Source organism: Botrytis deweyae (genome assembly GCF_014898535.1).
Source record: "Botrytis deweyae strain B1 chromosome Unknown BDEW_005, whole genome shotgun sequence".
Classification (NCBI taxonomy): Eukaryota; Fungi; Ascomycota; class Leotiomycetes; order Helotiales; family Sclerotiniaceae; genus Botrytis; species Botrytis deweyae.
The window spans coordinates 1778935-1791036 of NW_024066212.1; the positions used below are offsets into that span (position 1 = coordinate 1778935).

At 40.9% G+C, this 12102-nt stretch overlaps 4 protein-coding genes across 4 annotated transcripts; 1 reads left to right on the forward strand and 3 right to left on the reverse strand.

Moving 5' to 3' along the window:
• Positions 1-724: 724 nt before the first annotated feature.
• On the forward strand, positions 725-2218 carry EAE98_003199 (uncharacterized protein; the record flags this gene model as incomplete). Its single annotated transcript, XM_038950819.1, has 9 exons — positions 725-820; positions 871-914; positions 965-1047; positions 1108-1130; positions 1189-1207; positions 1263-1388; positions 1446-1506; positions 1563-2120; positions 2191-2218. 9 exons carry the CDS (start codon positions 725-727, stop codon positions 2216-2218), a joined length of 1038 nt encoding a protein of 345 aa, XP_038813348.1.
• Positions 2219-2776: 558 nt separating this feature from the next.
• On the reverse strand, positions 2777-4516 carry EAE98_003200 (uncharacterized protein; the record flags this gene model as incomplete). Its single annotated transcript, XM_038950820.1, has 2 exons — positions 2777-3896; positions 3948-4516. 2 exons carry the CDS (start codon positions 4514-4516, stop codon positions 2777-2779), a joined length of 1689 nt encoding a protein of 562 aa, XP_038813349.1.
• A 1079-nt stretch (positions 4517-5595) lies between these two features.
• Positions 5596-7741, reverse strand: EAE98_003201 (uncharacterized protein; the record flags this gene model as incomplete). Its single annotated transcript, XM_038950821.1, has 7 exons — positions 5596-5676; positions 5751-6153; positions 6267-6445; positions 6510-6647; positions 6713-6890; positions 6944-7019; positions 7105-7741. 7 exons carry the CDS (start codon positions 7739-7741, stop codon positions 5596-5598), a joined length of 1692 nt encoding a protein of 563 aa, XP_038813350.1.
• A 668-nt stretch (positions 7742-8409) lies between these two features.
• EAE98_003202 (uncharacterized protein) lies at positions 8410-11343 on the reverse strand (the record flags this gene model as incomplete). The annotated part of the gene is made up of 7 exons (XM_038950822.1): positions 8410-8937; positions 9018-9307; positions 9360-9537; positions 9591-9854; positions 9914-10195; positions 10268-10948; positions 11005-11343. The coding sequence occupies 7 exons, from the start codon at positions 11341-11343 to the stop codon at positions 8599-8601; spliced, it is 2373 nt and encodes a 790-aa protein (XP_038813351.1). The 3' UTR covers positions 8410-8598.
• Between the last annotated feature and the right edge of the window lie 759 nt (positions 11344-12102).

The window sequence follows — 12102 nt, forward strand, 5'->3', positions numbered from 1 at the left end:
TCCATAGAATTGCATCTTTCCCAAATCGTTATTAGTCCCATTTCTGCAATATCGATAACAACCCCACTCCACGCATACAAAACCAACATAATGGAAACGTCAGCTCATCAGCTCGTAAAAATATTTCACCTCTCATTGGCACGTGCCATAAATAACCCCTGAGTTATCCCCACCTAGAAACCATCTCCTCGGTATATATCCACTAATAAAAACCAAACACATATCATTTTCGTCCTTCTAGGCAGCGAACTTGCATCTATTCAGATCCTCTGCACTTGACTAATTTAATATCCGAGATGCCATGACTGCATGGATGAAATACGCCCCGTGCCAAAACGAATTTCTAAGATCAAAGGTATTCTATTATCCAACCTGACTTGATACGGTGAGAGTACATTATTTGTTTGTCATTAGATCCAAATTAGAACGCTGAACCATTTGATAAACATATACACAGTAAGAAATTACCTGTAAAGAATCCTATGTGTGAAACTTATTTCGTTCATCCCGTGCATGTTCACATCCCGCTTATCGTTGAATATGGTAAGGTGTCTTATGTCTCCATCCGGAAGATGAATCCACATTCCGATTTGTGGGTCAAGTGGAAATACTAGTGGATTTGAAAAGTGCCGTTTCTTTTGACAGTTGATCTATCATTGTTTTTGGAAATTCTGGAAATCTTCGATTGGTCTTCACCAAAAAGTAATTTGTTCAAAATCATATCATGGAGGCAGATAATGAGCCAAAGGTTCCTTCCCCTAATTCTTATCTAGTTGAGGAGTTGGGTTCATATGTAGATGCAGGAGAACCAGAGTTAGATGTGAGTTATCTTCCAGCTAATGCTCGGGTCTGAGAGTTGATCAATTTCAGTCAGAAAATGATGCTGATTCTGCTCTTGGCGGAATGAGTTTGAGGTAATGAACTCTGATATCGAAGATTTAAACTGGATTTAACGATACATAAGGAGTTCTAACTTCACAGTCGAATCGGAATTTTATCGTCATATTGAAGAGAATGGAAGAACGTATCATCGTTATAAACATGGTCGTAAGTGATAACCGATGAAATTATATTTCTGACAACGGCAGCTAATGATTCATGGAACAGAATATCCGCTACCCAATGATGCAGTAAGTTCTAGTAACATTTTGTGAAATGGCATTGGCTGATAGAATCTGCAACACTCAGCTAGAACAAAACAGACTTGGTATGTGTTTACGTACCATTCACGGCCGAGATAGTTTGTTCTGATGATTGCGTAGAATTTCAACACAGATTTCTACGTATGAGCATTGATGGAAAGTTATTTGTATCGCCAATCAACACGGATCGACCAATAAATGTGTTGGATATTGCTACTGGAACTGGTATCTGGGCAGTTGAATTCGGTAATTTCTTGAATCTTGAGATGGAACATTCCTAACAACATCTCTAACAATACGTAGCAGATGAATATCCTAAATCAACGGTGATTGGTACTGATCTTAGCCCCATACAGCCGCATTAGTAGGTATCAAAATTCCTCAGATTTTAATTCTCCGAAGATATTTACCCGAAGCTAGTATCCCCACGAACTGCTCATTCCGAATCGAAGACGCTGAAGATCCATGGACATTTGACGACTTAAAGTTCGACTTGATTCACGGCCGCGCCTTGTTATCCTGCTTCCGTTGTCCGAAAACTGTCATTGCATCGGCATTCCAAGCTCTAGCACCGGGAGGATACCTTGAACTTCGAGATCCAATCTTTCCTTTCAAATATGCGTCGCCGCCGCCGGAGAATTGTGCACTAGTTAAATGGAATAATATGATAGTAGAAGCTTCTACAAAAGCTGGGCGCCCTTGGACAAATGGAGCACATTATCAGAAGTGGATGGAAGAAACTGGGTTTGTTGATATTGTGGAAAGAAAGGAATATGCACCAATGAGTCCATGGGCAAAAGGTCAAAGAAATAAAGTCTTGAGCGTATGGGTACAGAGAAATATTTTGATGGGCCTGGAAGGTTTGAGTATGGCACTTTTTACAAGAGTCTTGGGAATGGAAAAAGAAGAGGTAAATGAGCTTTTGATAGGGGTGAGAGCAGATATTGAAAACACTGAAATCCATTGCTATTCCGAGGGGTATGTAATAGTCTACTGCTATGTTTCTCCCTTTACTCAATGAAAATGATAAGCTGACATGTCGTAATAGGGTTTTGGTATATGGGAGGAAACCTTGAAGGAGCTCTTGTGGAGAATAAATGAGTTCTTTGAGAATTGGCAACATAGAAGACACATCGTCTTCAGTTGATTTTCGATAGATCTTTCGCAGTCTGTAGGTTGGAAAGCGAGTAGTGAACCAACACCTTTTAGTTCAAGGATATACCCATTTATCTTGAGTAATGCTATTTAATTTTCTCGTTGCTTCAACTGCATGGCCAAGTATCATTGTCCAGGATTGACCGTATCTATGACGTTTTTAGAATGGTAATTGGGTCTGTGAATCATCTCCGCGGATTGCAATGATGTATCGGATGAGTATAGACGACCGAAATTGCTCTCATGATGTAGCATAAGATGTAACAAGTAGCTCTGCATGATATATTTTGAAACAGAATCATAAATTGTGTTTCTTCCAGAGATGTGGAGAACTGTTCTAGACGTTCCCAGAGGGTGAGGTTCACACTGATATACCGGCCTTTCTTCATGTTCGAGAACGCAAAAGTTTTCATCCAATATTCTCATATATACTTTCTAACCAAGTTCATTCTCATCATTTAATACCTCTCGTTTCTCTTCTAAACCCTTCCATCCACCCTCTCGACATGTACGCTCATCCAATTATCATCTCCCTTCCCCAAATCATCATCTTCTCCGTCCCTCCTCATCTCCCTCAACATGTTAGATCTTCTCAATCGAGGTATCGTATCCTTGCATGCCTCTTTTATGATCTCTCCTTCGAAGAGCGTATGTATTCTCTCTAGTGGGACATTCTTCGTCTCCGGAACACAAATAACCGCGTAGATAGTCATCAATATGCAACATCCGCCAAAAAGTAAAAATGTTCCATACGTAATCCCACTTAGCATATACGGTGTAATCTTCGAGATGACAAAGTTAAATAACCATTGTACTGCAATAGCAAGTGCCATGCTAAAACTGCGTAGATGGTTGGGAGAACATTCAGAACTGAGAACAAATGGAATGGGTCCCCAGCCGAAGGAATAAAATACCACAAAGAGATAGACGCAGATAATTGCGAAGATGGAGTTTCCGTTCAAGGGTGCTCCGTCAACTGGAGGATTGACAGCTTGGTTTATACCAATATAGAACATAGCAAAAGCTTGTCCTAATCCTCCTACAATCAGGCACCATTTTCTTCCAACTTGCTCTGTCGCAAACATGAGTCCTAGTGCAGTAATGCAAACTTTCACTACACCGTAGATTCCGGTTGCAAAAAGTCCCGCAGATGTACCTTTCAGACCAACTGTTTCGAATATTTGTGGAGAATAATAATTGATACTATTTGTCCCGGTCCATTGTTGCCAAAACATGAGGATTGCACTTAAAGAAACAGCATAGAACGAAGATTTGTTGGAAATCGTAAGTTTCATTTGTCGAAGGAGAGTTAGTTTCTCTTTTCCGTGAAAATCGGCAATAATTTCATTGATTTCGCGTTGAATCAATGGATCGGTAGGAGAACGACGACGGACGCGGGAAAGTGCATGAAGAGCCTTTTCATGTTGATCTTTTTCGACGAGCCATCGAGGGCTTTCATTTTGGAAGAAGAGTCCTAGACCAAGAAATACACCGGGAAGCATTTGTAAAGCGAAAGGAATCCGCCATTTAAGTGGATTATTGCCGGCTATGTTTTTGTTCATGCCAAAGTTTATAAAGTAGGCGAGCATGATACCAGTTCTATGATTTGTTAGCATCAACTTTCCAAAACGATGATGTGGAGATACATACACATTGAATAATTGCATACACCCCACGCATCTTCCTCTAATCTCCTTACTAGCATTCTCTCCAATGTAAGTCGGCACAACCGCACTCACCAATCCAACTCCAAACCCCCCAATAAATCTTCCAGCATAAAGTTGTCCTAAACTCGTCGTTCCAATTCCACTGGTAGTTTGAATGATCGAACCAACCAAAAAGATGAAATCGGCTACAAACAATGCTTTTTTTCTCCCAAAAACATCACTAATATAAAAACTGGACATAGCACCAAAAAAACATCCACCTTGCAGGACAGAAACGATATTTCCCGAAACATTAGTGTAACTTGAGGACCCTTCGTTTAGTCCAAAGGAATCTTTGAACGAGGACATCGTAAGTATTCCACCAATAAGTCCGGTATCCCAACCGAAAAACATGCCGCCAAATGAGGCGACTACTGTGAGAAAATATGCATTGCGATTTATGGATAGATCATCGATGAATTGACGATAACGGGACGGTTTTGGTGAATTTGATGTTTCAATGATATTGTGAGAATTGATGCTTGATGACCCAAGAGTGTGAGATGCGGACATCGTGGGAATTGTTTTTAATTCTCATGGACTATTCCAAAAACAATTCGTCCAATATGTCTTTCAGTAGTAAAGAACAATACAAAAAATAATTGCTAATTAGGAGAGATACAGAGATCAAAAACAATCAACCGACGAGCGGGAAAATGGATTTTAATTCATTCTTCCACATCTACTTGTATTAACAGCAAGTGGATCGATTTTTTATCATGCAATGTAATCAGTCATTGCCGTCAACCAATCCCGCTTTTCAATCCACCCCCACGCCATTACTCGTACCACGATGATCTGGGGTGTCATAGATTTAACCCGCCATTTCACTAATTAGAGCGTAGACGTCCATTGTTCGCGGGGTATTACAGTAGAAAGCGATCATGAAATAAGACCATTGCGGAAAAACCCCGGGATTCGAAGCATGTTTCGACTAGGACTTTGCAGCGGATTTCCTGAATAGTCTTGTCCGCATGATATACTTCCGGGGAAATTTTCGTTTGGTGGAAAGAAATGGACGAATGAGGGAGTAGTGGAGTTTCTTTCACGTCATACTACGTGTAAGCCGAAAACGTGGGGGTTGAGTAGTACCCCACGGGGAAGAGGGGTTACCCGAGACTTTCCCGGTACTTGAAACGATAAGTGGGATGGCTCAATCCATTCATCAATAGAGCAATCATCAAGATATGTATTTGTAACAAACTATTTATATGAAATCATGACTATTAAATAATATCTGTCATGTTTGCGATTTTCCCAAACACTCGTATAATTAGTTCTAACCCTAGCCTGACCGTTGTAATATTAAACTATCGTAACCTGTGACTCTAATGATTCTTGTTGTGTGAAATCTCCTCAAAGATTGTGATCTTGTTCATAAACAACATGTATTAATTATTTGCTTTGGATATGATAGTTTGAGGTAGCAAAGGCTTTAGAAATTCCCATACCTCCCTCCAGTCGATTATTTTGAAAGTGCTTTTCGAGGTGCACGCAGGAATATGTAAACCAGTCTTCAATTAATTTTATTGATTCATTTTTGAGATTACGTTTATCAATTTGCCAAAATCTTTTTCCCAAGATACCGAGTCTCAAAGTCGAGCTTTAACGTTATTCTTACTGATCTCTTCCTTTGCTTTCTCTCTCAATAACTTCCTCAATATTTTCCCGCTCTGAAATCCCGTTAGTACTTGTACTTTATGGGACCCCTTTAGACGATCGTCCTAGAGTGAGGATTTCAACTCACTGGATTCTTGGGAATTGTCTCTACGAACTCCACACCGCCCTTCAACCACTTGAACCTGCTAGTCCTCTTTTCCACCCATTCCATCACTTCTTCCGCATTTAGTCTGTTTCCACTCCCGCCACTCTTCACAATATAAGCCCTGGGTACTTCTCCATCTCCGATCATTACTCCGATCACGGCTGCATCCGCAATCTCTGGATGTTCTAGTAATAGTGCTTCCAATTCCGCAGGAGCTACTTGATTACCCTTTACTTTGATAAGTTCTTTCATTCGATCAACGATGAAGAAATGGTTTTGAGAATCGACGTAAGCGATATCTCCCGTACGAAGCCAGATGCCGGATGGAGAATCAATTAGAGTTTCCTGAGTGGCAGAAGGTTTGTTCCAATAGCCTTTCATTATACTTTGATTTGTTAGATGATTTGTGTGATGTATGATGAGTGCTGTATGATGAGTGATGTGAAATATTAATCTAATAAGGGGGAAATGATTGTTAAGGGTATTGAATTTACTTACTTAGGTGCTTGAACCCAAATCTCGCCCCGTTCACCTTGTTTGAGTTCCTCTAATGTCTCCGGATCCACAATCTTCGCATGACAATTGGCGTTAAGTTCGCCTACTGAGTTTGGTATAGGATCATGTCGAGTATCACAGCCTAGAAGAGAACAAGTCGCTTCAGTCATTCCCCATCCTTGCTGTTTGATTGATAATTAGTTCCCGTTGAATAATTGAAAAGAGCAAATATGGGGAAGAAATTACAGCAAGTTTGACTTTCCCACTTGGCCACAGCTTCTCTGCCGCATCTATCACTTCACCACTGAGTGGTGCAGCACCAGATGTCATATCAATCACGCTACTAAGATCGTATTGTTTAGTGAGCGGCGATTTGACGAGCATCTACGCATATGTTAGTTCATAATTCCGTGCCCTTCATTCTATGTGACTGGATAATGAATACTAACAACAACAATTGGAGGCACCATGTTCAATGAAGTAATCTTATACTTTTGCACTGCTTCCAACAAATTCCTGAAATCAAATTTCTTCATGATATAAACCGGAATACCTCGTTTAGGCGCCACAGCTCCGAAAATTGTTTGACCCATTGCATGGTACAAAGGAAGGAAACATAACCATTTTCTATTTGTAAAGAATGTTAGTAAAGTATAACGACTTTTGATTTGGAAGCTTACGCTTTCTTATTTCTTTCTGGCGTTTCAGGATGAAGTTCATGTAAATGTCTATATTGCATCGAGTTTGCAACGTAATCTGGATAGTATTATTGTCAGTCCCATATCGACCCTCGCCAATATTTACTTGGAAGAATGGAGATTTGAAAAATGTAAGAGCTTACTATAATGCGTTATCATCACCCCCTTAGGTACACCAGTTGTACCAGAACTATAATTTAAACAACAAACCGTTTCCTTTGGATCAAAATCCTCCTTCCATTGAAACTTTCTCCCTACCTCCTCACTCTCCAGTAGTTCCCACCAACTCCTTATTCCTTCCATTCCGTCTTTTTTCCCATCAACATCCTTGCTGACATCCTCAAATATAAATATATTCTCCCTCCCCAAGCCCGCTTTCCCCGCTGCTTTGATCCCGACTTCCAAACTTTCCTCACCGCAAAGTAGGAACTTTGCTCCACAATCACTTAGTTGATAAGCCAGTTCCCTTTCCACAAACCCTGGGTTTGCACCTGTAAAGATTCCTCCTGCTATAATAATTCCCATGATAATTACTGGAAAGAACAGATTATTACTTGAAAAGAGTAATACTCGATCACCTGGTTGTAATCCATTTTTAATTAATCCAGCAGCTAATCTTTGGGAATAGAGTCGGAAATCTGAGTGAGTGAGAAGGTTAGAAGGATTCGCAGCGTCGATAAACGCCGGTTTATCTGGTAGCGGATGAGTGGAGGAAGTGAAAAGGTAGGATGGAAGGGAGATGGGAGGGATGGAGAGATGCCAACGAGAGGAAATGGGCATTTTGTGTGCGTATTGTTATTTAGAACAGAGAATACAACAATTTAATTGATCTGTCAAGATAGAAAATAGAAAAGGACAAAAAACATTATCACTATCCAAGATGATACATTGTACATGTAGCATTATAGTTACAAGGTAATACCGGTACATCCGACTTAACCACGGAAGGTTCCTGCCCCCGCGTTTGTCTACCCCGCAAATTATGGGAATGTGGATGAAAAAAGCGGTGCCACCAACCACTCAATAATATCACTTTATGTTAAGGTGGGAATAATTGAATCTATTGTAAATATATAATTATGTTACAAATCATACGAGTGCTTACAAATAAATCTTATCAGTAGCATTTGGTATTTCGCAGAATAAATTGAATTGATTTCAAAAGTCGAAAAGTACACTTTAGGCTTCCAGTCCTTCCGTCCTGCAGGTCATTACATTTATTTAGCCCCGCTGGTGCTTCGAGGTCATTTTCGGTTGTTTTACTTATTTTCATGACTCGTATCCGAACCCCTTATCACCGGATATATCCGAACATCGGCAAGTGAGTCACTCGGTACGCTTACGCCTAGGCACCTAGATATTGTTGTGATGATATAAAACATGGAGCTTATAAAGATCATTTCACTTGTGTAGTAACTTACAAAAGAATGAATGAAAAGAATCAACAAGTATAGGCAATATTCTCATCATAGTTGTATTAAAAGGAGGTCTATCTCCTGCTACCCATGGTTTATCTATCAAAATCCACGCGTACGGGATAAAGAGGACCACCCAAGAGTCTCCCATGACATTGAACGAAGTCTTCCAGAAGTCGACGCCCATAATCCTTCCTATGCTCTCTCAAAGTCCGACCCCATCTACTCCGCAATAGGACAGTGATCATAATTACCATTAATATTATTTCCCCACCATGAAGGGAATGGTGCCGCAAATCCACCGGCTCCGAAAACTGCAAAACTCAGAATGAAAAGCACAGTATAACTCGCGCCATCCCAAGCTCCAGTAACCAAATAAGAATAGTTCTTGAAGATATTTGGTCGATAATTACGGAGATAGAATTGGGTAAAGAACCCTGCTAGCACTTGGCTGAGAATTACGCAGGTTTGAGATTGGTTGTAGGGAATGTATCCAGCGTATTGAATGAATTGAGGCATGTTGATTTCCGTTAGGGCAAAACCACGGATCTTAGGGATGAACTATATTGAAGTTTTAATAAGTAAGTGATTTCCAGAGGGTGGGACTAGAGGACGAGAAGAAAAAACGAGAGAGTACTTACAAATACGACGATACGATGAGCAAGAACAATTCCAGCACCAACCACCAAACCCAATGGGACAATGGAGTATTTTGCTCCCGACTTATAGAGTTGTTTTGCCAAAGCCCAAGAAGCTGCATTGGTGTTGAAAGCTTGAATAGTGGCACCACTCCATGAACTATTACCATTTCCTGTGGAGAGAAGTTCTCGATTACCATTCACGATGGATATCATCACAACATAATTGACGAAACCTCCCAAGATAGTACCGTATACTTGAGTAAGAAACATGACACGAGGAGGGATTTTGACTGATTGACAAGTTAGTTTGTGGTTGGTCAATAGAAAGTTATGGATACTTACGGTATTCGCCTAATTTGAGGTCATTGGAAAGATTGACTGTATTGGCAATGACATTATGTGACCAAGCCGCAAAATACATATTTCCAACTGGGCGTCCAGGAAGCATGAGACCCGCCAACATCTTTGACAAGTTGTTTGTGGCAATACCGTTTCCGTATCGAGCATATAGAAGATTACTCTGCAAAAAGGTTAGAATGTCGTACGGATGAGACCTGGTCGAGATATACGTACCAAAGGAGCGATGAAACATCCTAACAATAAAGCAACGATATACGCCCAGACTGGGAGAGTGATATTCTCTTTGATAACAACGACGAGGCCAAGAACAAAGCTGATAACCAGGACAGCAACATACCACCACCATGGGGCGTCTTTATAAGTTCTAGCCATATGAGCATGATGTGGATCTTCGTAAGTTCCTGCCTTTGCGCTTTTGAATGCTCGAATGACATCCCCACCCCAGAAAGCAAAACAATGAGTAATAAGAGCACCGATCTACAGGGTCAAGTTAGCATTCGAAAAGGAAAAGACGACCCTATGAGACAAATACTTACAGCAGCATTCGCCATGAACATAGCGTACGCAAAACTTCCTGTTAGACTTGGATTGCCGAATTCCTCCAGAGCAGTATCGTTAAGTACACCATTGGTAAAGACTTGTCCAGTTGGATATCTTGAGCCATTTTCTGAACGAAGTTGTGTTGACATAAATGGTTGTGACTTTGAATCCCAAGCATTGGTATAGTAAATACCAAGCATGGCGGCAAAGCAGACAAGATATCCGCATAAACTATGAGCTTGGGTCTTGAGAGGAAGAGAAGTGTTGAAAGATGTGATCTAGCAATTGGTTTTGATTAGTTTCTCCTTACATCAATCTCAAATGAAAATCACGAGTAGTCTCCGACTTACATATTGCCAATCGAATGATAGGGTAAGAAGTCCCAGGCCCTCATTGTTTGTCGCACCCCCAAAGATATTGGTAAGTGTTGCCGCCTTGCTTCCAGTAGCATTCATAGCTGCCAAACATGGAATTGAAACAGAATTCAACCAAGGGAAGATATATGCCGGAAGGAATTCATAAGCAAACATACTTCCAAATGCATACCAGAAGTATCTGAGAGGCTTGGAATGTTTCAAATCTTGCCAGTGAAGTCCTTGAAGTGTTTTTACTGTGGGTAGTGTACTCCAGTATACAGACTCTGGATGCCAAACCATGATTGGGCGAAGCATTCCACAAAGTCCATATCCAAATAGGCCAATAGATATAACTGCCAATATAACAGTGGTAGCACTGAGAGGTAATCCATAAAATAGATTCTGAGCGGCGAAGACTGTGATGGTTTCGGCTGCATTGGATGCCGATGTGGCAGTAATGGCACAGATGGCGTGTTCTTTGAGATTCCATGGTCCATAATTGAAGAAGGAGATGATTCGGATGTGTAATGGTATACTGCCTTGTCCACCTCTTTCTCTCCAACGAGCCTCAAATTTGTCACCGCGAGGAAGTACCTTTGCCCATGTCTTTCCCAAGAAGTAGGCAATCAGTACAATAAAGGTACCTTGAATAACTCCCAGAGAAGTTGGTTTGAACTAAATGTAAAGATCAGCTTTTGTCAATACTGAGGACAGTAGAAGTTACTACTTACAGAGTAGATCTGGTACATCACCGCCTGGAATCCCGATAGAATAGTGGCCAAGAAGATACTTCTGAAACTCAACGCTGGCTGCCCATCATCTCTTAGCGGTAACAAGTGAGCAGCTGCGTCCGCACCAGTAACAATGATGACATCGTCGCTATCGTCATCTCTAGATTTATCAGACAACTCCTTAGTGTCAATGTCTAACGTATCTTTGGAGATTTCTCGATTATCAGCCGAGATACGTAGCTTCTCGTCGATTTCATGATGTGTTGGAACAGAAACTATATGACCCTCGACAGGATTGAAGGCTCCAACAACCGATATGTCAGTATTAGCAACTGGCATATTATCGGATTGACTATGATTGACTTTGGGTTGGAAAGTCACAACCTGTTGGCGGCTGAAAGTAAAATGATTATTTGAGACACTAATAGAAACTTCAAAGAGCGTTGCACACTCTTTCATATATGGTGTCTTTCCAGCCCTCTGGTGATACCCATGTTTGCCAATGCAAGATAAAAGTCTTGGTGTTGCGGAATACAGAAACCATATCTCGTGCCAGCACGATTAGGCAAGTGAGATCCTTGTGTGATTGTGGCCACCTCGCACGCCTTTACTAGAATCCCAACTGACTTTGTGAATCCAAAGTACTTTGCCACATGAAAATGGTTCTTTTGGAAAAGAATAAACATGGAATATTGTTCCATCGGACGATACTAACTGAATTTATAGTCATTTGCATGAATTGTTACCATTTGGATGGCGCCAAACCCTACACTACCGCTGGGTATGAATATTTGCTCGGGCTATTCTCTGGATAGGTTTTGGCTGGATCACATTGGTATGGTGAAAGTTTGGGACTCTCTCGGATACTTCCGGATACAATGCTGAAGTCAGAGGCGATCTGAAATGAAAAATATATATCGGTGTAAAGATTCAGATGAAGTGATAGGTGGGATAGCCATTGAGATCATTTTCCTCGACAACTTTCCTTGTAGATGTTTACCCGGGGGGTAGCAACGGCGATTAAAAAATCATGTTATCTCACGGCATGTCCGTCCAGATTGAGAATGTTAGTCAGTGTGTCGGCATGCGCATGGATAA